A 27,238-nucleotide genomic window follows, 5' to 3' on the forward strand; every position below is an offset into this window, starting at 1 on the left:
TGGACATCAACCGGAAAGCCATTCCAAAAGAATTACTCCCAAACAGCACAGACACGTACTAAAGACGTATTTTGTACGCACGAGAGATAAGAAGCATACTCGCTATAAACATTGTTAGTTTTCACTTTCTGTTTCCTACCAGTTAAATAATTTTTAATTAAAAGCAGTGGCCCTCCTGGTTCTTCTTACACCAACTTTTTTTAAAACGATTTTGTAAATATTTAGAGAATAATGGTATGGTCATTTCGAAAATGTCCTATAATAATACTTTTTTTTGTTACTTTTACGTCAAACAAATCCTAATGTTAAAATCAACCTTTGCCCACAATTTTAACCCCAATAAAGCACACACTAAATGTCCGAAGTTTCCCGCTTTAATAGTGCATCCCCGGCAAACAAACAAAATAAAACTGAAACAAAATAAATTCCATCCGAGGGTTTATTACCGGGTTGCACATGCTGCCCCGAAGGTCTGCACACACAATTTATCTGAAAATTGTTTTACGGCGGCGACAAATTGCTCGTCTTAAAGTCAGCAGCTGCTCCTTAATAAACTAAAATGTTATTGTGTAAAGTTAATATGAAACTTTTCTTTAAGGTGAGCAGCGAAATTATTAATTAGTATTAATTAATTAGTTTTTGTGACGCTGGTCTATTCCACCCACTTGGAATTTTAATATTAATTAATTCGTTTACTTAGGTAATTTAATGTTTGTTATCTTTTTTATCACTAAGGCGAGTTTAGATACCTTTTTTATTGAATAATACGTCGCTAATAAAATAAATGAAAAAGAAATCTTTTACGCTCAATTATTTAAACGAAAGGGGACTTAGGTATTTATGTATGAGGCAAGGCCTTGCTATAATCAGGAAATATAATACAATCTAAATAAAGATTATCTTTTCTTCTAAAACTTCTTTACGCATGCTTGAGTTGGGGAATAAGCTGGCGAATGCGTTACGAAAGCGTAGGGGGGTTTACACGATGCCAGTGACTTGAACAAGTTACTAGAATCCAGTACCAAAAGCAAATGCTTTGGAAGATAGTTCTTGTCTACATAATGCTAGTCATTTGATCAAGTAACTTGCATAAAATCCATTTTATCAAGTTTTTGTAGTGTAGGTTACAGGCGAGAATTAAAAACGTTAAATTTAAATGATGAGTGCGAAGCAGAAGGAATATGTTTTACTTAAAAGAAGCTTAATATTAGGTGTTAAAGTACTGATAGAGGAGTTAATTGACATTGTTCAGAGTTAATTAACAACAAATCCCAAGAAAAGAATTTGGGTTAGAAAATGGCTGGCAAGGAGAAGCATGCATGGTGCATCTAACATGCTTTTAAAGGAACTTGCCATCGAAGACGTTCAAGAATACAGAAACTGTATGAGAATGTCTCCTGCTTCCTTTGACGTTCTTCTGAAAAAAATATCGCCAGCTATACAGCGATCTGACACCACAATGAGAATGGCTTTACCTGCCAGAACAAAATTAGAAATGACTCTGTCATATTTAGCTACTGGAAATAGTTACCGAAATTTACAGCAGCAATTCCGTGTTTCCCGGCCTGCAATTTCCAAGTTTATTCCAGAAGTATGCGATGCCATATACGATGCATTGGAGGATTTTATACAGGTAAATAATATCGTATTCCTTTTTTTATAAAATTAAAATCATAGTTTTCAACAGTAAAAAAATAATTATTCATATATCATATTATTCAATTAAACGTAAAATAAAAAATTATTCTTTAAACTGAAATCTAAATATTAAGTATGAATGAAAATAAAGTATATGATTCTAACCCCAATTATCAGGATCTAGATCAAAAGCGGATCTATATGCTTCGGAAAGAATATTGCTTGTATTGTTATCTGCCGGTGGTAGGGATGTGTTGGGTGATTCTGGAGAAATCAAGGTTTCACCTGATTCCGGGATCGGCAAAGTACTAAATGCACTGGTGCATCTGGAAGAACCTAATGAGGTGCTTGTACCTTCTATATTTGACACTCTGGAACGAGTCAAAATTTGCTGAATTTCAGCTTGAGCCGTGACGGCCGCTAAAAGGGGCAACTTATTTAATTGTGCAGCTACGCTCTTCCCGAAAATATCGAATTCATTTTCAGATGATTCCGTAGATTGTAGATCTCGAATAGACGTCGTTAAAGAATTTAAGTCTTTAATGCAACCAGCAACTTCTTTAATCTTGGACTTCGCTGCCTTATGGCGTTTTGGAGTAGGTTCATTAATAGCTCCACTAACATTCGCTTTTATTACCTCTGCTGCTAATGGTACTTCTTCGTGTGTTGCCTCTTCAACTTCATCTTCTACTTGTAATGTATTCGATCCATTATATGTTTCTGAAGCTTAGAAAATATCTCATATTCACACATTTGGCATAATAAGAAATTATTTAGTATTTTTTATTTTAGGTACCAAAAAGTAACAAAGAAAGGAAAGCTATCGAAAGTGATTTCAACCATAGTTACCCATGTTATGGTGCCATTGATGGAAAACACATACTTATTCGAGCTCCTGAGAATTGTCGCAGTAACTTTTTCAACTATAAGGGACAAAACAGTATTATTTTGATGGCAATTGTAGACGGAAATTACAATTTTATATACATTGATGTTGGCTACAATGGAAGAGCCTCAGATGGAGGAGTTTTTGCGCAGTGTTCTATTTTTGCTGCTTTAGAAAACAATATATTACCGGATGGTGGATTTCTTGTTAGAGACGACGCTTTTCCGTTAAATCATTATTTACTTAAACCATATTCAAAGAATGCACTTACTGTTGATGAAAAAATCTTCAATTATAGATTGTCTCGTGCAAGAAGGATTGTGGAAAATGGTTTTGGTATTTTAGTGTCTAGATTTCGAGTTTCATCATCAGTGGATAAAATAGTCAGAACATGTTGTGCCCTACATAACTGGCTTAGATGCACTACTGTAAATGAATATTTGCCAAAGGGATCCGTTGACGAAGAAGATATCGATCAAGGTAGAATTATTCTTGGAAGTTGGAGGTCAGAAGTAGCTGGTTTGCCATCAGTTTCACGTATAGGAAGTAATCATTCTTCACAATTTGCAAGAAATTTAAGGGATAAATATAAACACTATTTTATGACTACAAGGACCGTTTCATGGCAGGAACGAATGATTTTTTAATTTAATTTTAATATATTTTGTATTCAATTACTAATATAGGTACATATAATAAAAAATATATAGTAGCTTCTTACTTACCAAATTACTGCATGTTACCCTTCTCTTATCCATTGTTTGTAAAAACATATGCATAACTGAAAACCACTTCATTTTTGGTTTATATATTTCATCGGCTCCGGCCCCAGCTTTGCGATTTCTTAATTTTTGCTACCTCTTGTACATACGTCGACCTTAGAGTTTTTATTTTGTTTTTTACATCTATTGGGCCAAAATTCTCGATTTCCATTGTTTCCACAATTCTTTTTATAGCCGACTCACGGGCTTGTTTATTTCTATAGATTACCAACTGTGTATTCCAAAGGCACTCTTCCTCCCTATATAATTCTACAAACTTTACTGTGGTATCTTCAGTCCATTTTGCGCACATTTTGAATAATAATAACACCTACACTTTAAAACAATTACTAAAACTACGTACTGATTTATTTTCTAAAATCGAACGCTGGAATCATCGTGTCTACACAGGTTTAGTTAAGAGGATAGTGGGAGTGGAGGTAACCACTTGCTCCAGTAAATAGAAATGCTTTCTATTCACTATACTGGAATCGTTACTAAAATCAGTACTGGAATTTAGTATTGGAATATATGTTTACACAAAGCAAATACTAAAATCCAGTACTGGATTTTAGTAACTTGTTCAAGTCACTGGCATCGTGTTTACTTTACGAAAAGTGTAATCGGGCGAGGCGAACGGTATACTTGGGTTACCGAACAGATGGAGTGGTCACGTGATCGTTCTGCGCCGGAGGTGTGGCCTAGAGCCTCGATAGGGTTCATGACTTGGGGTTTTATTAAATTTTATTAGTCGAGCGGCTTTAGATCGTTTTGGTTGAATTTTCTGCTATTCGAATATTTGAATCTTCGCAATATTAAAAAGTTGAGATTGTGTTTATTTTTTTGTTAATTTGTTTGTTAACAAATAATGGCTGACGCTCCACGTACATCCCCATTGTCACCCCCCCAGGAAAGAGTACGAAAACATTTGACCATTGCTGAAAAGGAAGTGATTATGAACATATATAAAATGTGATAATGAGCATCAAAAACAAGGAACAAATATATACTTATATTCAATCTATAAATTTAAATCTCACAGGCCTACCAGCGCAGCCCTTAACTTGTTATTCCTTCTTTCATTTTAAAACACATATTTAAAAAAAGATAACTTAAGTAATTCTCAAAACCAGATTATGATCATAAAATTATATTTTATAATGGCCGGGTTCATCAGAAAAAAGCGCTCCCTGAGCGCTCGATTGTTGCTCAGTAATGCTCAGGTATGACAATTTTTATTGGTCCTTACTATTATAGGCATAACTTCCAGCGCTCAGGTAGCGCTCGGTTCAGATGAACCTGGCCAATTACACCCTAAATGTTTGACCTGGCACGATTACTTAAAAGGATTACCTATCCCTTTTCGGTAAACCCCAATATATTAACATAACTTTTTGCATAACAAAATACTTAAAAGGGATTATTATATCATTACCTTGCACAACTTCAAAATAGGTTTGGACCCATTTTACAGGCGACCGTATGATATTTTTAAAAAAGCTGCTTACAAAGCAAAGCTGTACGGTAAAATAATTTAAAATAAGTAGGCATAATTCTCCTCGTCTAAATCTGCCAAGGTTGCATCGATGGGCGGGCCTATATTTCGCGCACATCATTTACTCTATCTGTTCGGTAATCCGACTATAGGCAGGTAGCACGCGAATTGGAAGTGAGTAAGGGTTCTTGAAAATTTCATCCCTATAAACTAACAATTCTCCAGGAACTCAATCAGAAGGATGCAGATAGAAGAATTGAATTTTGTGAACAATTTATGGAATTAATGCAGAATAATAATCTTATTACAGAAAAGATTCTCTTTTCCGATGAGTCGACATTTATGCTGAACGAAGCAGAAAATCGTCAAAATTGCTGTTATTGGGCATAAGAAAATCCATGTTGGATGAGACAAGGTCACACTCAACACCCAGAAAAAGTAAATGGGTGGGCAGGAATTCTAGGTCAGTAAGTTATAGGCCCTCTTTTTTTTGAAGTAAATTTAAATGGAACAAGGTACTTACAGTTTTTATAAGAATAACTAATTCCAAATCTAGCTGTTCTATTCCCTGATCCAATAGAAGCTGATATGCCGAAAAGAAACATTTGGTGCGCCTTCCCATTTTGCAAGACCTGTTCGAAACTATCTGGATACTATTTTTCCAGGCAGATGGATTAGCAGAAGAGGACCTTTTGAATAGTCAGCAAATATTGAGGAGTTAAAAACTATAATAAGACAAGGGTGTCGAAAAATTTGGCAGAACGCATAAGAACGTTTAAAAAGAATTTGTAGTACGTGTAGGGCATTGTCAAATAGTAAATGGTTAACATTTTGAATACTTATTATTGAAAAAGATTTAAAAGAACCCTCTTTAAGCTTATGAAATACGTTTTCTTTAACGCACGGTATCTTATGAACAATCGAATAAAGGTATGGCATGTGATACATCAAAATGTTTGGAATTTTGTGAAGATTCAAAAAATATAATAAAATATAGGGTGTCCTGTTTAAAATAAGAAAGTTGGTATTAGCCCCACCTACATGGCACACCCTGTATAAAGACTTTTCATTGTAAAAAATGCGCAACTTACGATCTCAATTGACGTGTCCGAGCGCTTTTTCGAATACGCCCCCATTTATTTATTATCGAATTTATTCCAAGTTACAGACTCGCACTGTATACAGATTATACTGGATTTAAATTATTCGTTAGTTAATATAGTCTCTTTTATTATTTTAACTTGACTTTCTATTTAATGTCTTAAGTTTATGTTAAATTTGTTTTGTTTTTTTTGTGAAATTGGGCGCTAGTCCGTTGTTTTATTATATGAGTAAGGTAAAATAAAAAAATTATCTTTAACTGACTTGATTTGGACTGCTATTGAATCAACAGAAGTGTTTAACGCGAAATTATATATTAATCTTATAAACATATTCTAAGTTAGGTTTATTAACCGAAAATAAAATAAAATCTTTCTTGGCACTATATTTTTTAAATTAATGATAAAAGTTTCTCCAAAAACACAGATTTATGTTCCTTTCAAGAATTTCCATTAAAGTTTCAATGAAAGGCCCGAACTACTTATCCGGAAAAAGAAAAAGTCCCTATAGAATCAAATTTATCTTATTCCAACTATTTCCGAATTCCTATAAAGGTTAAACGTCACTTGCGAAAGCCATTAACTCCATTCATTCTCCGGTAATTATTATCTGGTAATATCTGAGCCGAAGCTTACTTGGAATAACAAACAATGCCGCCTAATTTGAACGAGAACCCTTATTAATTATTTCCTATTGAGCAGAATAGGCTTTACAGGTGCTGGAGCTAATCTATATAATGTACTCGTGAATTCTCATTAAAATTTTAATAATTTTAGAAATTAAGTGTTTCCATAATATATGTAAGAAAATTATTTTCAGGCAAACATAAAAAATCTCCTGCAATTCCCAACACAATTAATAAAATACTGAAAAAATTTTATTAAATTTATTACTATAACGTTGCCTTAAAATCATTATGTAGGTATACTAAATCGGTCTCATATTGCCTAATTTAAGGGCCCTCAAAAGTTTTCACTTCTGAATAAAGTAGTTCCCAACTGTATAATATTAATTTGTACGGAAGATTAAATATTGTCCTGGCTACGGCTTTGACGGTCCTTCAAACCCCTTTAGAGGAAAATACGTAGGAGTGGGCCATCAGTGACGTGGTATACAGGTTGTATTTTAAGTTGCCCTTTTTAATATAATATATTATACGACGGACCAAGTAGAATTCGTTTAACATCTTATTTACTCCTTTCCAGTGTAAGTTTTCTAGGTGGAATATATTTGCCAATATTTGCCAGGAAACTCAAACACCAGTGAAAAACTGAAAATTTCACGCGCAAGCAAGACGGACCCAACCTCGCTAATAGAAAAAGCCATAGATTTAAACCAAGTTTTTTTTTTTTGAAAACACTTATTAAGCACACTATATTAAGCAATAATATACTGTACAGGGTGATTGGTGATCGATGGTACATTAACCGTATATGGAAAAAGGAACCCAGCGTTTTTCTGAAAATTTGGTAACAGCAGCAGCGTTGTCGCTTATATATAAAAATGGCAACACCTTTGACTTTTTAAATGGAACACTCTAAATGTTTTTAGATATGTTGATTCCCTGCTTCATTTTAAGCCTTTTTTAATCATATTTTCCTATATATATCTAAAGATTTTTTAGAAAAAAAAATTTGGATTCTTTTTTGTCAAGGGATAACTAATTGTTTATTTTCCTAAAATGCTCAAATTTTAAACATCACCTTAAGAGACCATCTTGATTAATTTCTTATAGCTTGATTTAATTAGCGTTATACAGGGTAGTTGACAATTAAAAGTTTTCATTTATTAAAATACCGAAAAGTCATTTTTTTTAATGGAACGCCCTCTATTTTATTTTATTTTTTGATAGACAATTAAAATACCTTTAATTTAATATAACACATTCCTTTTCCTAAGTAGCCGCATTTTAGAAATAAATACTTATTTTCATTAGGTTTGATAATTTTAAACATTTTTACCTAAGAACATTGAAAGGCTTTCTCAATCAAAAACTAAAGAAAAAACACGGAACTTCACAAGTGACGAATGTAAACACAAAGCTGTCTGTCAAGATGACATTTCCTAAGATGACATCAGCTTTTGCCTATGGTGTCGCCATTTTAAATTTTTTAGAAGCGGTTTTAGGAGTCAGAATGTTCATTTTTTTTGCTTTGAAGATGTTATTTTTGCGCTTAGAATAACATATATTTATTTCCACTTTATATTTTTAATCCAAAATCTAACATCAATAAGTTAAATTCACATTATTATATATCTTGATATATAGCTGAAAATTTTCTATTTTGAAAATGCGTGTAAACTTGACAACAGAGAATCACACCCCCTTGCCCCTGTGCATATGTTGAACTCAAGCAAAGTTGTTGTTTTCTAATTCTAGACTTTTAATGTTCTAAGATTTTTATTTTGTAAATTGCTTTGTTAGCTATGAAAATGTCACAATGGTTGAATAAATGACAGTACTTCTTAGTTGTAGTATTTCCGTTTTTTTTAATAATAAACCTATAATAAAAAACATGTAGAAAATTTAACACATTGTATCTAGATTTACAATCAATGTATAAAAAAAAAGCTTATTTATACTAAAAAATAATTTTTTAGTTATACGTAAAAGTAACAAAAAAGTATTATTATAGGAAATCTTTGAAATGACTCTAAAATAGGTGTTCAGTTAAATTATTTTAAGAATATGTATAAAAAATTTTGGAATTTCATTTCCACTGGTTTTTGAGTTATGGGCATTTTGTAAGATTTTTAAAAAAAGATTAACCTTTCCAAATTTTGTTTTTCTTAAAACTGTGTAAATTAAAAAAAAAAAAAACGCTAAAGCAGGTATCAAGTGTTGTAGGAATTTGTGTAAAAATTTTCAGCATTTTGTTGCCAATGGTTTTAGGGATTTTGTGAGTTTAAAAAAAAAATCGCTCCCTCCAAACATTTTTTTTCTCAAAATTTTGGTAATTTTTAAAAAACGCTAAGACAAAAGTTATTGTAGTTAAATTTCAAAAATATGTGTGGAAATTTTTGAAAAATTTTTTAGTTATTGGGCATTTTATGAAAGTTTAATAAAATAAAATCGACCTCTCTAAATTTTTTTTTCTTTTAAAGTCTGTACAATTTTTGTAAAATGCTAAAGTTGAAGCCTAATTAACTTATCTTAGGAATATAATAATAGAAATTTTCTTTCAACTGATTTTTGAGATATGGGTATTTTGTGAATTTTTTGGAAAGAAATCGACCTTATTTATTTTTATCAAAACCTTGTCGATTAAAACGCTGGAATAGATATCCAGTTAAATTATACCAAAAGTATGTGTAAAAATTTTCAAAATTTTATTTTAACTGGTTTTTAAAAAATAGGCATTTTGTGAAATTTTTGAAAAATAAATCGATTTCTCTAAAAATATTTTTTTCTCCAAACCCTGTTAATTTTTTTAAAAAAACGTTTTAGATACCTGTCAAATTATACCAGGAGTATATATGTGTAAAGATTTTCAGAATTTTAATTTAACTGGTTTTTGAGTTATAGGTATTCTGTGAAATTTTTGGAAAGGATTTTTTTTTTAAAAAGTTAAAATAGGTGTCCATTCAAGTTATTCTGGGAACATGTATAGAAATCTTCAAAATTTCATTTAGACTATTTTTTAAAGTATGGGCATTTTGTTAAATATTTGAAAGAAAAATCGATCTTAAAAAAAAATTCAAAACCTTTTTTTTTTGAAAATACTAAAATATGGTGTAAAATCAAATAATCCCAGGAATGCGCATAAATATTTTTAAAATTTTATTTTTATTGATATGGGCACTTATATTTTGAAACGTTAAATTTTGAAAAAAAAATTAACCTTTCTAAAAAATGTTCTCTCAAAATTTAGTCGATTTTTTGAAAAATGCTGAATTAGGTGTGTTGTTAATGTGTAATATTATTCCAGGAATCTGTATAGAAATTTTTACTGGTGTTTGAGTTATAGACATTTTGTAAATTAAAAATGGATTCCTTTAAAAAAATTCATTTTTCTCAAAACTGATTAAATTTCTTACAAAACGCTAAAATGGGTGTCTAGTCAAGTTATCCTTAAAATATGTGCAGAAATTTTCAGAACTTTATTTCTACTGATTTTTGAGATATGGGCCTTTTGTTACTTACCTTCTCCAAAAAATTTTTTTTCTCAAAACCCTATATATTTTTTGAAAAACAGTAAAATAAAAACTATTATTTATAATAACGTTGTGACATTTTTATAGCTAACTAAGTAATGTACAAAATAAAAATGTTTCTAAAACGCGGCTACTTTGGTGTAGGAATGTGTTATATTAAATTAAAGGTATTTTAAATAACTCTATTAAAATAAAAAAATAAAATATAAGGTATTTCTTTATACAGGGTGTTTCAGAGCTATGAGATCAAACTTCTAGGGGTTGTTCAGTGCAACAGTAGAATCCATTTGAGTATAGGAACCCATATGTCCGGAAATGTGTCACTACGCCACTTCGGCCCTAAGACGCATTTAAATTTAGAAAAAATATTAATTACCTAAATAGGTTCTGCTGCATTTATTTTTACTTTTTATATATGATACCATCACAACAATTGTTCAAAATGTCTTTCTCCAACCTCAATACACCGATTTAAATGCCGCACATGATTTCGGCGGACTACACTAAAAATTTGATCGTCGTTTTGAATGATTTCAAATGCTGCTGGTATTCGTCCAATTAAGTTTAGCTCTCATTCTACTGGAGTTTCGTAGACTAAAGACTTTACATGTCTCCACAAGAAAAAATCGAGCGACGTTAAATTGGGTGACCTAGGAGGCCAAGAAACTGCTCCACCTCTGGCAATCCAACGATGCCCAAACCGCTGAGCCAAATATTCGCGTACTTGTACAACAAAGTGAGCCGGCGCTCCATCATGCTGAAACCACATTTGCTGTCTAACATTTAGTGGAACATTTTCAAGGTTTTCTGGGAGAACTTCCTCCAAGAAACGCAGATAAATAGGTCCTGTTAACCGCTCCGGTAGAAGGTATGCCCCATTAAATCATCATCAACAATGCCTGCCCATACGTTGACAGACAAACGATTCTGATGTTTTCTTGGAAAAATTGCATAAGGATTTTCTTCGTCCCAAACATGGCTATTCCTACTATTAAAAATACCGTATTTTGTGAAAGAGGCTTCATCGCTCCACAAAACATATCGTAAAAAATTTGGTTGTGCAATAATGTGATCGAGAAGCCATCGACAAAATTGAACTCTAGGATGATAATCGGCTGCAGTCATACCTTGAACTTTCTGGAAGTGGTAAGGATGAAGTTGTTGCTCGTGTAGTACCCGCCAGACAGAAGCGTTATTCGTATTCATATTCTTAGCGACGTCACGTGTGCTATTTAATGGTTTATCGGCAACTCGCTGAAGCACCTCTTCTTCAAATTCGACCGTTCTTACGGTTCGAGCAACACCAGTATCACGCATCTTGGTCTTAAACATGCCTGTCTCAGCGAGCCGCCGATGAACCGCAATAAACTTTTCTTATCCAGGATGCTATCGTTCGGGATAACGTTCATGATACAACCGCGATGCTGCTCGTGCATTGCAGTTTATTGCTCCGTATGTCAAATGCATATCCACCAATTCTTGATTGGTAAAGTTTTTTATTAGCAATAAAATGTTTAAAAATTGTAAGCTATAAAATTTTTAAACATGACATTGAGAATTGAATCTGCAATTTAAGTTTCCATTTTTGAAACTGAACCACCCTGTATAATAAAAAATGCAAGGGAACCAAGACTGTACTTTGAACTACACCAGATTCAGCATTTACATATTCAGACACACAATACCACAGATGTAAATAGCTCCGCACGTGCGGACATACTCTTTAATGCGATACGTTAAGACTTTATTACCTAAATAAGACTTTTACAATGAATTTTCAGTATGAATTTTACAAGTAAACAGCTGTAATATTTTTAAATATTTTTTCATTTTACGGATATTATATTTATACAACATATTTATACGCACTTAAAACATAAAAATTAATGTACGCAATTAAGCACAAGCAAACTTTCGTTTTATGTAAACGTGTATCCATCGTTATTAGTATATAGAAAAAACCGTAATAAACGTATCCGAAAAAACCCTGTCCAATACTAACGAAAAGATATTACGCAAATATAAAAGCATGGATACTCTGGGCCATCCCTTTACGTACACATAAAGTGCCTTCATCATCGCGTGAAACTCGTATTCATTTACATACACGTTCTCAATCTAATTTATGGTCACGATTGTGCATTAGGCCGCACTCGGTCAGACCGAACTATAGTGAAAAGCGACCGGGTGAATTTGGGCATTAAATCCAGTCATTTTCCAGTCAAATCAACGAGTGCGGGCAGAGAGATAAACTAGGGCACTCGGGGAATAGAGAGAGTCAATCAGTTTCCGTCAGTGAAACAGATTGAAAGTGTGAACTAATCATAACTGATGACAGGCCCGGATCTAGGGGGGTTTTGATAAGGATTTATTTGAGGTGTCTTAGGTTTTGTAAATGTAGGGATCAGTTGGGGGTTTATATAACGCTGTTTTGGCGATTGAGCAATTTAGGACCTAATGATTTTTAGATTTTTTATATCCAGGAAGCTCACCTTAAGTCTATTAACAAGAAGAAATTTAAACCCAAAGTCACCACCCATTAAATTTAAACTAGGTAGCTATGGCTAAATACTAATTTATATGAAAAAATAGACCTTATTTAAGTGCAGCAAGAAAACATTTATGGAAAGAGGAACCTTAACATAATTATAAGAAAAATATTATTTACAACATCGTGTATCGTCATTGACTAAAATTTAAACCTATACTATATTTCTTTATGCAATATAAACATGAAAAATTTTAAAAAATTATGAGACAGTTTTACCACAAACCAAAACTCTTTATTTATACTCTCGACACGTGTTTCGCAAACGATGTTAGCATCTTCGGGAGAAGATGAAAACTAAAATAAAACTATTCACAAATCTCATATATACTAATGATGTAATTAATAGAGCGGAAAGAGCAATGAAGCATGGCCAAACAAATCTTAATCACTAACTAAACTATATAATTGACTATAAGAGATTGGACCTTTATCCCTGTTAAGAATATTTTTTTGATTTTTAAATGTTACTAAATTTTCGTATACATCTAATTTTCTATTGTTATTAACTGGTTTAAGTAATTTTAAGTTGTCTTTCCCTACAAAGTGACCAATATTTAAAACATGTTCAGCCACACTTGACTTTTCAACTCTTAACTTGAACGTGAACTATATTTCACGTGTTCTTTAAATCTGACATTAATTGATCGTCTGGCTTGTCCTATGTACTTCTTATCACAATCGTTGCAATTAATCTCATAGATCCCAGAGTTTTCATTGGTCTTTATTTTATCTTTTGGGTTTCCTAAAAGATTTCGTAGCTTGGCCAAACTTTGATAGACCATTCTTGGACCTAAGTCTTTGAAAACCCTATCAAAGTCTCTCGTCAAGATAGGATCATATGGTATTTTAATAAAAGTTTGCTTATTTTCATCTTTTTGAAATGTGGTAGTTTTTAAGAGTTTTGAAGTACGGAGAGTTGCGAAGCAGGACAATACATAACAATGAGCGGTGGTTTTGATAGTTCTCCCTAATATTATTCTGTAGTAATCATAGACAAAGTAAAATAAAAAGAGTTAATGAAATGTATAAAACTATTATTATACCAGGTGGGATTACGTTTACGATGCGACTACGTACAGGGTGTTAATGTGAAAACTTCCCACCACGGATTTATCGAAAACCACTGTTAAAAAAAACGCCGAAATACGTCAAAAGGTTTGTCAAGGGGGACAACTTTCTAGCCTAAAATTACTTCGCCCCCTTTCACCCTCTGTCCCCCAGGGTCATCCGCTTAAAAATTTTAAATGTCAAGGGGTATCGAGTAATAGCTTGTTTAAAAGGTCTTTCGAAGTCTTTTATTTTGACGTTTGATTTTTTTAAATCGGTCGATTCATTTTCGAGAAAATTAGAAAAATCTTTGTTTATCTTAATTTGTTCAGATAGAAAACAAAAACATGAAAATATCAGTTTTTATTTTAATAAGTGTTCAAAATGTTGCCCGTTTTTGGCCAAACAATGATATAGGCGATGTTCAAATTCCTGACGGACATTTTCAAAAACATGTTGTGGGATATCATGGCAGCTGTCGATGATGCGTTGACGAAGTTTATTCAAACTTTCAGGTTGGGGAGTAAACACAATAGATTTCAAATGACCCCATAAAAAAAAAGTCTAACGGCGTTATATCAGGAGATCTAGCAAGCCATTCTATAGGCCCCCTTCGCCCTATCCATTTATCTGGAAACTCGTTGTTTAGCCATTGCCGAACGGGAAGAACATAGTAAGGAGGAGCACCGTCTTGCTGGAAATATATTTCAGCCTTATCAAGTATAGGGTTTCCATCATCATCGATTTGGTTTTCAATGGATTTATAAAATTTCAAATAAAAAGTTTAATTAAAAAGTTTTAAATTGAAAAAATGAAAAAAAAATGCAAAAATAAATTAGCTGGAATCCAAAAATATATATAAAAATTTAAAGTAAGCGATTAACATTTTTTCATAAATTTAAGAACTCTATAAAATTTTGGAAAATTGTAAGAATATTTTAAAATTTTTTTAAAATTAAAAACAAGATACAGAAATTAATGAACCTTATAAGATTTACCTACTTTTTTTTAATTAAAAAATAAATCAAAATTGATTAGAATAATAATACATTTATAAAAACATTGATTGTAAATATAAAAAGTTTAAAAATTACAACTGTTTGAAAATTGGTAAGAAATTTTAACAGTTTACTAGTCCAATAGCTAGAATTAATTGTAATTTTCTCCAAAGAATTTTGATCTATGAAACGCAAATTTTTTCAAGTCTTAGGAATTGTCTAAGTAAAATGCAACTCATAATAATAAACCAATATATTAATTGGTTTAATTCCTGAAATTATTTGACATATTCCTTTATAAGTTTAATGCTAGAAGAACCTTAGGAATTATTTACTATTCTAGAATTCAGTAATTTTTTTTTTATTTTCTTAATTTTGAAAAATATGTGTTTCTATACCTTCTTAATTCCAAAGTAACAAATGTGCAGAATACGTTAAAAAAATAATAATAGAAAGAGGCACGTGACAAGTTGGTCTTTTCAAAGCAATATATTCATCAAACGTTTTTACCTTTTTTTCTCCTAGGTTATTAATAGAGTTTTCGCCTTTGTTTTTCAAAGGACTTAAAGGATGAAATATTGGACGTCTGCGGATAATAAATTTAGGAAAATACATTGAAGGCCAGTAAAACACCATTAATCTAGGAAAAGTGTGTAAAGTGAACTATTAAAAAAAATATAGGAAATAATAGTCTTTAAATATTCTACTATTAATTTTTCTATTCATTCATTCTTCATTTATTTGTTTGAATTAAACACTCGATGCACAAAAATAATCTACTTATTTATTGCACACGTTGACACTACTTAGAAATATTTGTTTGCACTGTGTTTATTTCCTGCTATTTATTTTGATTTAAAAGTCGCGCCAATATTGAGCCTCCTAGCGGCGAGTGCTCCGTATAATATATTAAATAGAATTCTTCTGGAAGATCCCCCAACCTTTCATTGTTTCTATCGAGATGCCGCAAGGTGCGAGAAATCATTACAATATTAATAACTTCTCAGATTACTAAATAATTCTTGACATTTTTAAAAATACTTCGTTTCCTACATTAATAATGATTTTTTTTTTAATTTTTAGTAATAACTGTAGTCCATCTGTTAGCCCTGAGCATCAACCATTACATCGGGATTTTAAAGCCACTTCACTACAACCAAATAGTAACAAGCAAAAAGGTAAGAAGAGAACATTTAAAACAAAAGTGTTTTTTTTGTCAGTTAGTTTTCTTATTTATTATTATTTTTTGATATACTTTATTTGCAGGTTTGCATCGTGATCTGCCTACTGTGGATTTGCCCATTTGTCACTGTAGTTAGTTTGTGTCTTGCCTTCGATAGGGAAGGCAGCATGGCAAGTAGCTTTATGGAAAATATGTCTCTAGAACAAAAGTAAGTATAGTTTCTATATAATAAATTAAAAAAAGAAGTTATTATACTTTAAGGATTATCCCAGCATTTAAACGTCTTCTTTTTATTTCTGGATTGACATTAAATTTCATAAGAAAACCGAAAAAAGAATCGGCCATTAATTTCAGATAAAAGCGGGGACATTTTATTATTCGGCAAAAAAAAAATTGAATGTCGTACAGGCAAGAAAATGGGGAAAAAGTCATAATTTTTCATTCACGAAATCTTAATTCTGCATCCATAAATCGTCCGGAATAATTTAAATGAAATTGTTTTCGTTTTCCGGAGTGAATAAGATTACTTAACCACTGTAATATTTTATGACTGTAAAAATAAAATAAAGTCGTTTTTAAGGATTATAAGATACACAAAATTATTTATTAAAAAAAGTTTCCTTTGAAGGAGATTAGGGATCCTGGAAAATTGCAATAAAATTTGAATTTTAATAACTTTCTGGTATTCCAGGCCTTAATAACTCACATATTTTCCAGTTATGGTTTAGATCCTTTAGTAGGTAATTGAAGTCAATTCAGTATACTTTCAGACAATTGACCCTGTTTGCCAATCATTCCAGGAAAAAACGAAATATAACGTCATACCAAAAGAGCATAAAAATACCAGTAATTCACGTTAGGTTTTAATTCCTGAGGTCTATTCCTAAAAAGAGTCCAGTATACATTATTTAGGGAAACAAAATCTTTTTATTATTCAGTGTTAAGATAGGGGGTGATAATCCGATGTTCTGAATGTTTGTTGTCAGTTTTGTCGATATAATCCCCTCTACCAAAATTACGATTGGAATTGTAGGGACTTGGTTCCTTAGTAGTAGATTAGACTTCCTTGGCAGACTTGGAAAAATGGAATTGCCAGATTTGCTTCATTTCTATAGCAAGGTTTTTATATATTGTTATTTTTTTTCGTATCAGTTTTACTGAGGTTGTCAGGCAGTGGCTCAGTCTACGTCGATAATAAGACCAGTTTTCCTGTTTTTGTCGATAATAACGATGATTGAAGTATGGGTCAATCCCAGTAGAGCACCATTGTGGGTATTTCTAAAACTGCTTTTTCTAAAACTGCTTTCTGATTTTTACTAATTGCTGCTAAATAATTCTAGCAGCTTGATGAATGAATCCACTGTATTACATTTTTGCCATCTATCTTCAACTTCAAGTCTAGTTTCTCGTAGTTTCGGGATCTTATTACTCTATCTTGGATGGCCATAAAGAAACCCTTAGTCTCTGGGTAAAGGTAATCAAATCTAAGGTATGCTAACAAAGATGTTTTGTCAACATTTTCCTGCTGTAAGCTCTTTGAAAACTTACCCTGTAAAACTTGCTCCATCCATGCAGGTCGATCTCTACATTGCAGACTTATAGATGTAAACTCTCTGTCTGCTCTTGGGATCTGCATAACTTCTAGATCTTTACCACCCAGGTCTTTTATAGAAGATACATGTTTAATAGGGTGTTTATTTATTGTATACTTGGTATCGATTCTAATCAATTTGCGAGTGAAGGTGCCGTAACAAAATTTATTGATTTTAGACCAAACCTTTTTATGTTGCACTAAGTGAAAAGGATATCCAAGTTATCCTGCAAAAGCTTTCAATTACTAACGATGTCCACCACTTTCCAAAATTAGGTCATCAGCAAATGACAACATTTGCTGTTTTTGAAGCAAATCGAAATACCATAAAAACATTCAAAAGCAGAGATGTCTGCCCATCCTAAGGAACACCTCAGGTGGCTGAAATTTGGTCAGGAAATTAGGTTAGGCAAATGAACTTTGTTTTCATAAAAGTCAGTGACGTTAAAATTAATATCAGCAGATTAGATAACAATGTTAGAGGAAGGTCCATTATCATTATCATCACTATTAGTATAAACAGTTTAAAAATACTGGTTACTATATCTTGACCAGAAAAAGCAAATTATTCTCTATAATAAAAAGAGTTGGGCAACTATGGCTGAACTGTTTATTATTTATCAATTATCAAAATAATTTTGGATTATTTTTAACTCAATCATCAATGCATCTAATATAATTATTATGACAAAGTTGTGAAAGATGTTTACATTAAGCTTTTAGGCAAGAGAAATGTATATAGTATTCCTCAGAGGGCTTAGTAACATATAGTAAATGAACAGATTTAATTCTGTGGGAAACCGTTTAGGGAAGCTTGATATTTTATATTTTCTTAGTAGAACCTAGTAAGCTATACTAATAGATAATACAATATTGGAAAATTTTTCGTAGAAGATCCCAGTAGACATGTTAATGTCATTCCAATATAATTGACGTTTCTAAAATCATAGAACTAATCGTTTCCAAGATCTTTTAACTTGAAAATATTAGAAAATTCAAGGTGACATTTTTAGGCAAAGTGATGAATGCATGAGTTAAGAAGCAGATCACTTGCTTTTAGTACACAGAGAATTTTTTTTACATTAGAAAAGTTAGGTAAAATGTTGTTGATGCGTCGAATCAGCATTTGCTAAGTCGTTCTCTCTAGTTCATTTAGATCAGTATCGGACCATTTTAAAATCCCAAAAGTGTAGGTCAGGGTTATACTGCCCAACTATTTAGGGCAGTGATTTGATTTTTTGCGGAGTTTGATATTCAAAATCTTGACTTCTCTTCTTAAATGCATTAGTTTTATGACATTCAATATCCAGTTTAGTCCCTATAATACCAAAAGAGTAAGTTAGTAAGTAAACTGACTCCATATATATTAATAAATTTAAATAAGTTTCTGGTATTAAGACTTGTTTTAAGGAGTCGTCACATTCTTAGTAGTCAGCTCATGCTTTATATTTATTTGGTCTACTCTTTATGCCTTCATTCCTAGATATTTGTAGGATTCTTCTTCGTCTTTAGAATTAATTATCTGACCATTTTCTATCCGAAAGTTACCTGGTTGTAGTTTACCCTTACTAATGTTCACAGTTCAGTACTTATCCAGTCCAAAAGTCATTCCTTTGTCAGCAGAAAATTCTTCCACCATATTAAGCATCTGTTCTAGTTGATTTCGTGTTACCGCAAGAATTTTTAAGTCAGCTATTTAAAGTAGATGATTTACTCTTCTTAGTTCTCTGTTATTCTTTTTTGGACCAAATTGGTACCTAGTTAAATTGAGTTAGCTAGAGAGCGGGTTTATAGCAAAGCAGAACCAAAGTGGACGTAAGGAATCTTCCTGAAATATACCCCTACGAATAGGAATCATATTAATTCCAATGCAGTTTCCGTTACGCACCTGGAGTTTTATTGATGTTCGTCAAGATGCTTTTTCGGTAGTCAATGATAATTATAATAATAATTATTCTTATTATAGATTTCATGACAAATGGCAATCGCACTGCCTTATTATTCACTTATCTCAGATATGTCAGATATCAGAAGGATGAAGCTTTGATGGAGATCTTTCTATGTTATCGGATTCTGTTCTATTATTATTATCATTAATAAGAATAAAACCAACTGCTTTTGTTATCTGCTGGACGTTTGAAGATAATTAAGATGAAAATTTTGAAGTAAAATCCGAGGGAGCTCAAAAGTGAGAAAGAATGCATTTGAATCATTTTTCCCTTTTTTATCTCACTCAAATAACCTTGCGAACAATTGAATCAAAAAATGACCTGTCTGGAAAATTGGCTACAAGAGTTTTCTTTTACATTTTGAGTTTTTTTTTACATTTTTTTTTGTTTTAAAAAATTTCTTAAAGGAATTCGAATTTAACGACTTTTTTAGGAATACTATTCCAGCTTAACACCCTCTTTTGCAGTCAGGATTTATGTCTATGTGTATTTATTTATGGATTTTATTATTAAAAAATCATTATTCTTTTAGAAAGAAAAATGGCATTAAATATCTTTAATTGACCGGAAAAAGAATAGAAAATTATGTGGATTGAGAATATTGATGAACAAATATCTTCCCGACATTTCAGTAAAAAAATAACCAGGCTGGAAAATTTAATTTTTTTTAAGCTTTTGCAGACCGAAAAATGTTACTGTACGTTAAAATAGTTTTTGATTAAGTGGAAATAAAGCAAAAAAAACTAGTGCGCTTGAGACTACACGGCTGAAGTAAAGTTTCTTTAGCTCCATTCATATGCATATTTACGCACAATTTCCGTACGTAATTTCACATTAATTGATAGCAGCACTTTTATATTCACAGTCTTTATCACTTCCTGCCATAATTTATTTTTATTCACCTGAAACTTCACAAAATATGAACTTTAAATTAAATTTATAAAATTGCTTATGGACGAAATGAAATTATGAAATAATCAAGAAATCACCGTTCGCGCAACGCTAGCAAACTCGCAAACGAACTACTGACTGAAATATATGTATATATATTTCATGCACTGGCTATAAGAGGAAGAGAAAAAGAAAATATACGCGCGCAAGGCTCTACATCTTCTCTTGCTCCTACAGTAATATACGAACCGTAACTCTTTCTCTTTCTATCTCCACTAACTCATACCTCCTTTTCAACTATCGTTCGCCCCGGTTCGCAACACAGTTTTCTTAATGCATTCATCAGTTTAATCCCCAACTCAATAGTGCATTCAAAAATTATAAAATAAAAAATATTGTTATAGTTAGCAGATATATTTATTTAAAATAAAAGCCACAGAAAATTACCTACATCGAAAGAATCACAAGGTTTTTAAGATAGCCTTTAAAATTCAATTTAATATAATTTTTCCGTAGTCTTCATGGCTTATCTTCTTTAACTTTCCAGTTTCATTATTTACGTGATCTTATTCACTCCAGATAACAAAAACAATTTCATTAAAACTCTGAAAGATTTATGGATGTGAGACGAGATCTCATGAATGAAAAATTATTTTTCTCTCATTTTTTTGTCGCTGTAGCATTTTTGGGTTGTTTGTTTTTTGGTACTTTATCCTAGATTAATTTAAAAAAAGATTGCCAGGAAACACTGAAATGAAATATGCATAAAAATAACCTTGAAATATCTGGAAAAACTTAATAATTACTAAAAAAAAAATAATTCAAATACTTTGCTTAAAATATTATAACTGTTAAAAAAAGTTAGTTTTTTGTAAACCCTGACTGGCAAATGTGTGAAGCCATAAACATAAAAAATTAAAAATTAAATACAATACAAATTTGTTTGCCATTTAGTTAGCTTGAGCAATATTTTCATTAAAATTCTGGATAATTTGTGAATGATTTTTGCTTATTTCCCTTACTCTTCAACTCTTGATCCTAAATTAATGGATCAATTAGTTATATATCAAAGCGACTCTATTATAATGTATATACACAAGCCTATACATCAACAAATTATTACCTATAATCCAAAACAGTTTCATAACTAAACCCGTAGTTTCTATAATAACATTTTCACATAATTTGCAACACGATAATTTTGTTATACTGCCATATTCCACTTTAACGTTAATACCTCGTTTATAAACAAATTTTATTTTTTGTTATAGATTTATGAACAAATTCTCGTTCAGGATTTCGTACTCGTCCCTATTTTTCGTCCCGATATTCATTATGGTTATTTGCTACGGAAATATCCTGATTGTTGTAAAGAAACAGCAGAATAAATGGAACAATTTATCTAGGGTCGGAAGTACCAGGACGAAAGGTAAGAAGTGATTTATACTGCTTTTATATTTGAATTAATTTTAATCTTCGAGTGTACCGAGAAGGAAAACTTTAAATGGGTAAAACTTATTACAGTTACAGTTATATCTTAGAAACTTTTGAAATTTAACAGAAAGGATTTACATGTATACATTCGAATAGCTTAAGAACATCTTCTTTCATAATTAGAATATTATAATATATAGTTTGCAATGCATTTTTTGATGCTGTATCCTAATCATGGTTCTAAGAGGAAAAAAAGGTTAGAATAAGGATTTGCCATTCAAGCAGATCTCTTCCTATATCTATACAAAAGCTTTCTGAAGAATCGTCTACCAATTTAAATATGGTCTTTTTAAAGGAACTCAAGATGTCTTTTGCTTGCACGCTAATGATCGGTGAAGTACTGATTTGATAATGCTCCGATAAAACAATCACCTCGAAGGATTCCCATAGCTAACCAAGGTGAAGAAAAAGAACGGATCGACCAGATTTTCTGTGGACTATTGATGATTGGATGAAATTACCAAAAAAAGACAGTAATCCTCTACCAACAATTCATCACACTCTGGGCACGCTGTTCACAATGGTTTTCAAGTGCATCTCATGAGTGGATACTGGCAGGTAAAAATGCATCTAGAGACTGCATTCTTGACTGAAACAGGACTTTACAGCTATGTCCTTTGAACTCAATAATACTCCAGCCGCCTTTGAAAGGCTTATGGAAACTGCGTTTCATAGAAACACTTGCGAAGCATCTTTAGTTTATCTGTATGGCGTTATAATAATACTGGGAAAGACGTTCAAAGATTATTTAAAGAATATACAAAAAATGCTCTTTATTTCAAAATGAAGTTTGATACCTCGGCCATATAATATTAGAAAATATTATCAGAACTGATCCAGATAATATAGATGCAATCGAAAATTGTCCACGACCTACTGACAAACATCAGTTAAGAAGCTTTAGAAGCTTTCTGGCCCTGTCTGGTACATATCACAGAAGATAGATATAAATTTTGCTAACCTGGCAAAATCTCTTTACAAGCTCGCAAATGACAAAATAGTATTAAGTCGGTCAGCATACCTGTGAAGAAGCCTTTCAAGGGCTAAAAAAAGTACTGTGCACATCTCCAATTTTAAAGTATTCGATTCCTGGATTAACCTTTATTTTGGAAATAGATGCAAGTAATGTTGGAATTGGAGCCGTCCTTTCACACAAATATGAAGATGGCTTGCAAGTGATAGTGATAGCTTATTTTTGAAAAATGCTATTAAGACCAAAAAGAAAATGTATTACCAGACGAGTGCTAACTTGTCAGCAGTAAAAGCTATTGAACATTTTCATAAATATTTATATGGAACTGTAGCAACAAATAGCAAGTTGCTTCAACGACTCCAAGAGAACATAGGAAAGGCAAATATAACCAAAACGCCGATGCTTTATCCAGAAGTCTTAGCATTGAAACATATCAACATTATTTTAAAAAGTAGTATTGGATCTAGTCTTTGGTTTCTTTCAGGCACTTGATGCTTCTATACACTGACATATTTCTTTCATAAGGCTTTTCTTCCAGATACAAAAATCACATCTATTCTTCACAAAGAGACCAGCATACAAAATTGACGAAACAAAGAAAATGCACAGTCACGGTCTCCCAACATAATAACATATAATAAATGGCCATACGTGTTTCGCTCTAGCTAGGGCATCATCAGGCATAAAATCAAAAATACAAGTCTTTAAGAACCATTTTACACTACGAGTAGCGAGATATATGCAATACGCAGTATGTACTACGCAGTTGAAGTCAGTTCACTATTTTCTTTATTTTTGTCAATCCTTCTTCCAGGTATTTGAATCTTTTAGTATTTTATTAATTTTTTTTTCTAGAATAGATTTATAAAATAACATATATATAGTCAAAATCGCTCTTATCGTGCAAGTGTATCGAATTATCAACGACAAACTTTTGTAGTTACGTTTCATTTCAATTTGCGCAACAAGATAAAATGATAAAATGATAAATGTCAGTGGTTCTAAAACAATTACTTTCATAACAATACCTGTCTCGTTTCGATTGACTGATGACATTATTTGTCACAAGATAATTTAAATTTCAAATTATGGAACAGAAAAAGCCTTTTTGTGGATTTCTAAATCCTCAAGCCAAAAAAATGGTACTTAATGTTATTAATTACTTCGAGAACGAAAAAGAAAATAAAGGGTTGCCTAAGAACGTATAAAAAGAAGTAGCTAAAGCGCTTGGAATTAGTTTAAGAATGGTACAAAAGGTTGTATATGAAAACAAGAACAATCTTATTCCCAAGAAGGAAAAAAACTGTAAAAGTGAGAAGCCGAAGACTAGTGAAAGAGAAGATTTAAGTGAATGTGTAAAAATGGAAGTAAGGGATGGGATTTATGAACTATATAGGCTAAAAACGCTGCCATTTCTGACGGATGTTTTAAAGCAACGCGGCACTTTGGAAATTTGACTTTCTGCTTTATCAAAATTAATTAAAAGCATAGGTTTTCGCTATAAAAAAGACTGCAATAGAAGATATTTGTGTGAACTACCAAATATTGTGAACCAACGAATAGGATTTTTAAGACAATATACACAAAATGAAAAATCAAAGTTAAGGAAAGTGGTATTCTTAGATGAAACTTGGATATTTTCAAACGGGAGTGAAATAAAATCTTGTCAAGATGAATCTGTGAAAAGCGTGAAAAGAAAAAAAGGATGTGGTCAGGGAAAACGAAAACGATATGAAGTCTAAAAGTATGGATTATCATGACAATATTGCGAAATGTTTGAAAAATGGTTAAAGGAACAGTTAATACCGAACTTGCAAGATCCTTCCTTAATAGTATTAGACAATGCGTCGTATCATTCAAGAATTTTGAATAAACAACCAAATGGAAGTTGGAGAAAAAGCGAAATTTATGAATGGTTAGTAAAGAAAATCAGAATCCCTTGCTATATATGCTAAAATCCGAACTTCTTTCAATTGCAAAATCGCTGAAAAGACCAAAAATATATGCTGTTGACGAAATAGTACGTGAATATGGCCATGAAGTTTTAAGATTGCCACCATACCATTGTCAGTTTAATGCCATTGAGCTTATAGGGCGGGGTCAAATTCTCATTATGAGAAGCATGTGTGGGTGCTGGGCTTAGATCTGACCAGGTTGAAGCTGTTTGGAATGAGGCATTGAATCACATCACAAAGGAGTATTGGCGGAAATCAGTGGATCATACAGAAAACATTATTAGAACCTGGTGGAAGAGAGAAAAAGTACTCGATATCCAAGTTGAACCATTGATCATTGCTCTATTTGAAGAAGATTCGGAAAATGACGAAGAGTTTTCCGACTCTGTTAGTGATAATGATAGTTATAATTAGTTTCCTTTTTAAGTCAAATTTATTACTTCATTTTTACACATTCACTTAAATCTTCAGTCTTCGGCTTCTTCCTTTTATACTTTGTTTCCTGCTTGGAAAAAAGATTGTTCTTGTTTTCATATACAACCTTTTGCACCATTCTTAAACTAATTCCAAGCACTTTAGCTACTTCTTCTTGTACATTCTAAGTAATCCCTATTTTCTTTTTCATTATTAAAATAATTAGTTTTCTTTTTGCATTTCGTTTATTATTTAGATATGATAAAAAGTACAAAAAAAAGTATTTTTTTTCAGGTGTTTCGTTAACTATGACTAAACATCTTCAAGACTAGATACTGTTATTTTTTAATGTTGTTTACGTGAAAGATTCTCGTTTTAATAGGAAATCCTTGGCATTTTCTTCATCGGCCCCTCTTTCAGGCACTTTTTAAGGTAGTTGAATTTTTTTTTCTTCCAGGCAGTTCATGTGCCTTTCCTATTTTCTCTTTTTATTCAATTTCCTTCCATTTCCATTTGGGAAAACATTCTTAACATTCTTAGGACGTTTTCCTTTTTAGAATCCTTATTATTATCATATTTCCAGTTTCTCCCTTTAAACGTATTTTGATTTCTTCTTTTAGAAAAAAATTACTATTCCGATCAAAATCTATGAAACAAATTTGGAAATAATGTACATGAAAATAAGTAATTCATATTTTTAAAATCTTTAATTTACCTCTAGCTTACATTTCTTACTTCTATACACCTTTAAGGTCTCTTCCTAACTCATTTATTAACATAGAACGCTTATCACAAGACAATATAGCCTTTTAATTAGAAGTAAGCGACCCAGAACATCCGAATTGGTCCTACACAAACCCAGTTTACGGAAATTATTTGGCCAAAGTTCATGTAAGAAACTTTCCGAACTTTGGCAACACTATCTCTCCCCCTTCCTCCTCCCACTCTTAGTTTACTCATTTTCGGTCGAACTATTACAAGTTAAATGAAAATTTAAATGCCTTTTTAAAATACATTTTTCGATAAAGGATACGTTTCAGTGCGAGACGGAGCACCTGTGGCGCCACCTAAAAGTCATCATATTTCTTATTTACAGGTAAAACTAACGTAACAAAGGAACGAAAACAGTTGGAAGGAAATGTGAGGGCGATGTTTACCACCCTGTTGATCCTTGGGTCGTGTTTCATCGGATGGACCCCAGCCCTCCTGTTCTACAATTTGACCTGCTTGGAGGGGTGCTACATCGAGGGTAAAGACTTGGACGAGCTGAACTGTAACCACACCCATTTAATAATGGTCTTAAGATTGATCGATAACGTGTTGATTATTTTAAAGATGCTCGCCAACCCGATCATTTATAGTATACGGATGAGGGAGATTAAGGTAAGAAGGAATTGTTGTGGTTTAGATACTAATCCTACAAAATACTTTTCACTTTTGGAAAATCATGTCTCAATTCCTGGCAAATCTAGAAGGAGTTCTTATAGCCAATATCCCATAAGAAACTTTTTCATCTTGGATTTTTTTTTGGGACCTTAGATAAATGCCTATGATTATTTCTCTTTTAGATCCTAATATTTTCCAGTTTTTTTTTTATTGCAATACCTTAAGTGGTTTTGGGGAAAATGGAGTTTAAGAAGGAGAATTACTTTACTAGAGTCAAATGACTGTTGATGTATGAAAGTCCAGATTATTGAAAAAGTTTTAGCTGGATTGTATGTAGTCTTTAACAAAGTTTGTTGAAGATTCTTCTCTGTAGACTCCACAGTTGGGTCTATTAAAATATCTTAAGTACTTTTGGAGAAAATTAAGTGGAAGAGTTACCAGTAAAATCAAATAGCATTTGGTGGATCACCTGAACAAAAAACGCTAAAATATTGGAAAAATTCTAGATAGATTATCTGATATTCTAAATAAAGTTTGTGGAAAAACATTTTATTTATCTATTGAAAATGATATTACAAAGATATGGTTTTGAATATAATTGAGCTTAAGTGGGACATTTACTTGTAAAGTCTGTCAAAAATCTGTTAGGCAATCAACTGGATTGTAAAATTTTTTTCCTCTGAAAAATCACACTAGAAAATTTGGAAATGCTCCTTAGCACTATATCAAGATTAATGTCTGGATATCTAGCTTAGAGTAATTTATCAGTT

The 27,238-nt window shown here is 31.9% G+C and overlaps 1 protein-coding gene across 2 annotated transcripts in view; it reads left to right on the forward strand.

Moving 5' to 3' along the window:
• Positions 1-27,238, forward strand: part of LOC126739697 (adenosine receptor A2b-like) — a 100,740-nt gene that overhangs the window by 55,344 nt on the left and 18,158 nt on the right. For both annotated transcript variants that reach the window (XM_050445487.1, XM_050445488.1), the window contains exons 4-7: positions 15,716-15,810; positions 15,899-16,023; positions 21,518-21,675; positions 26,179-26,465. In XM_050445487.1, coding sequence (XP_050301444.1) covers positions 15,716-15,810; positions 15,899-16,023; positions 21,518-21,675; positions 26,179-26,465 — 665 coding nt within the window. The remainder of the gene's footprint in view (positions 1-15,715; positions 15,811-15,898; positions 16,024-21,517; positions 21,676-26,178; positions 26,466-27,238) is intronic.

The sequence above is a fragment of the Anthonomus grandis genome, chromosome 8 (genome assembly GCF_022605725.1).
Source record: "Anthonomus grandis grandis chromosome 8, icAntGran1.3, whole genome shotgun sequence".
NCBI classification, from domain to species: domain Eukaryota; kingdom Metazoa; phylum Arthropoda; class Insecta; order Coleoptera; family Curculionidae; genus Anthonomus; species Anthonomus grandis.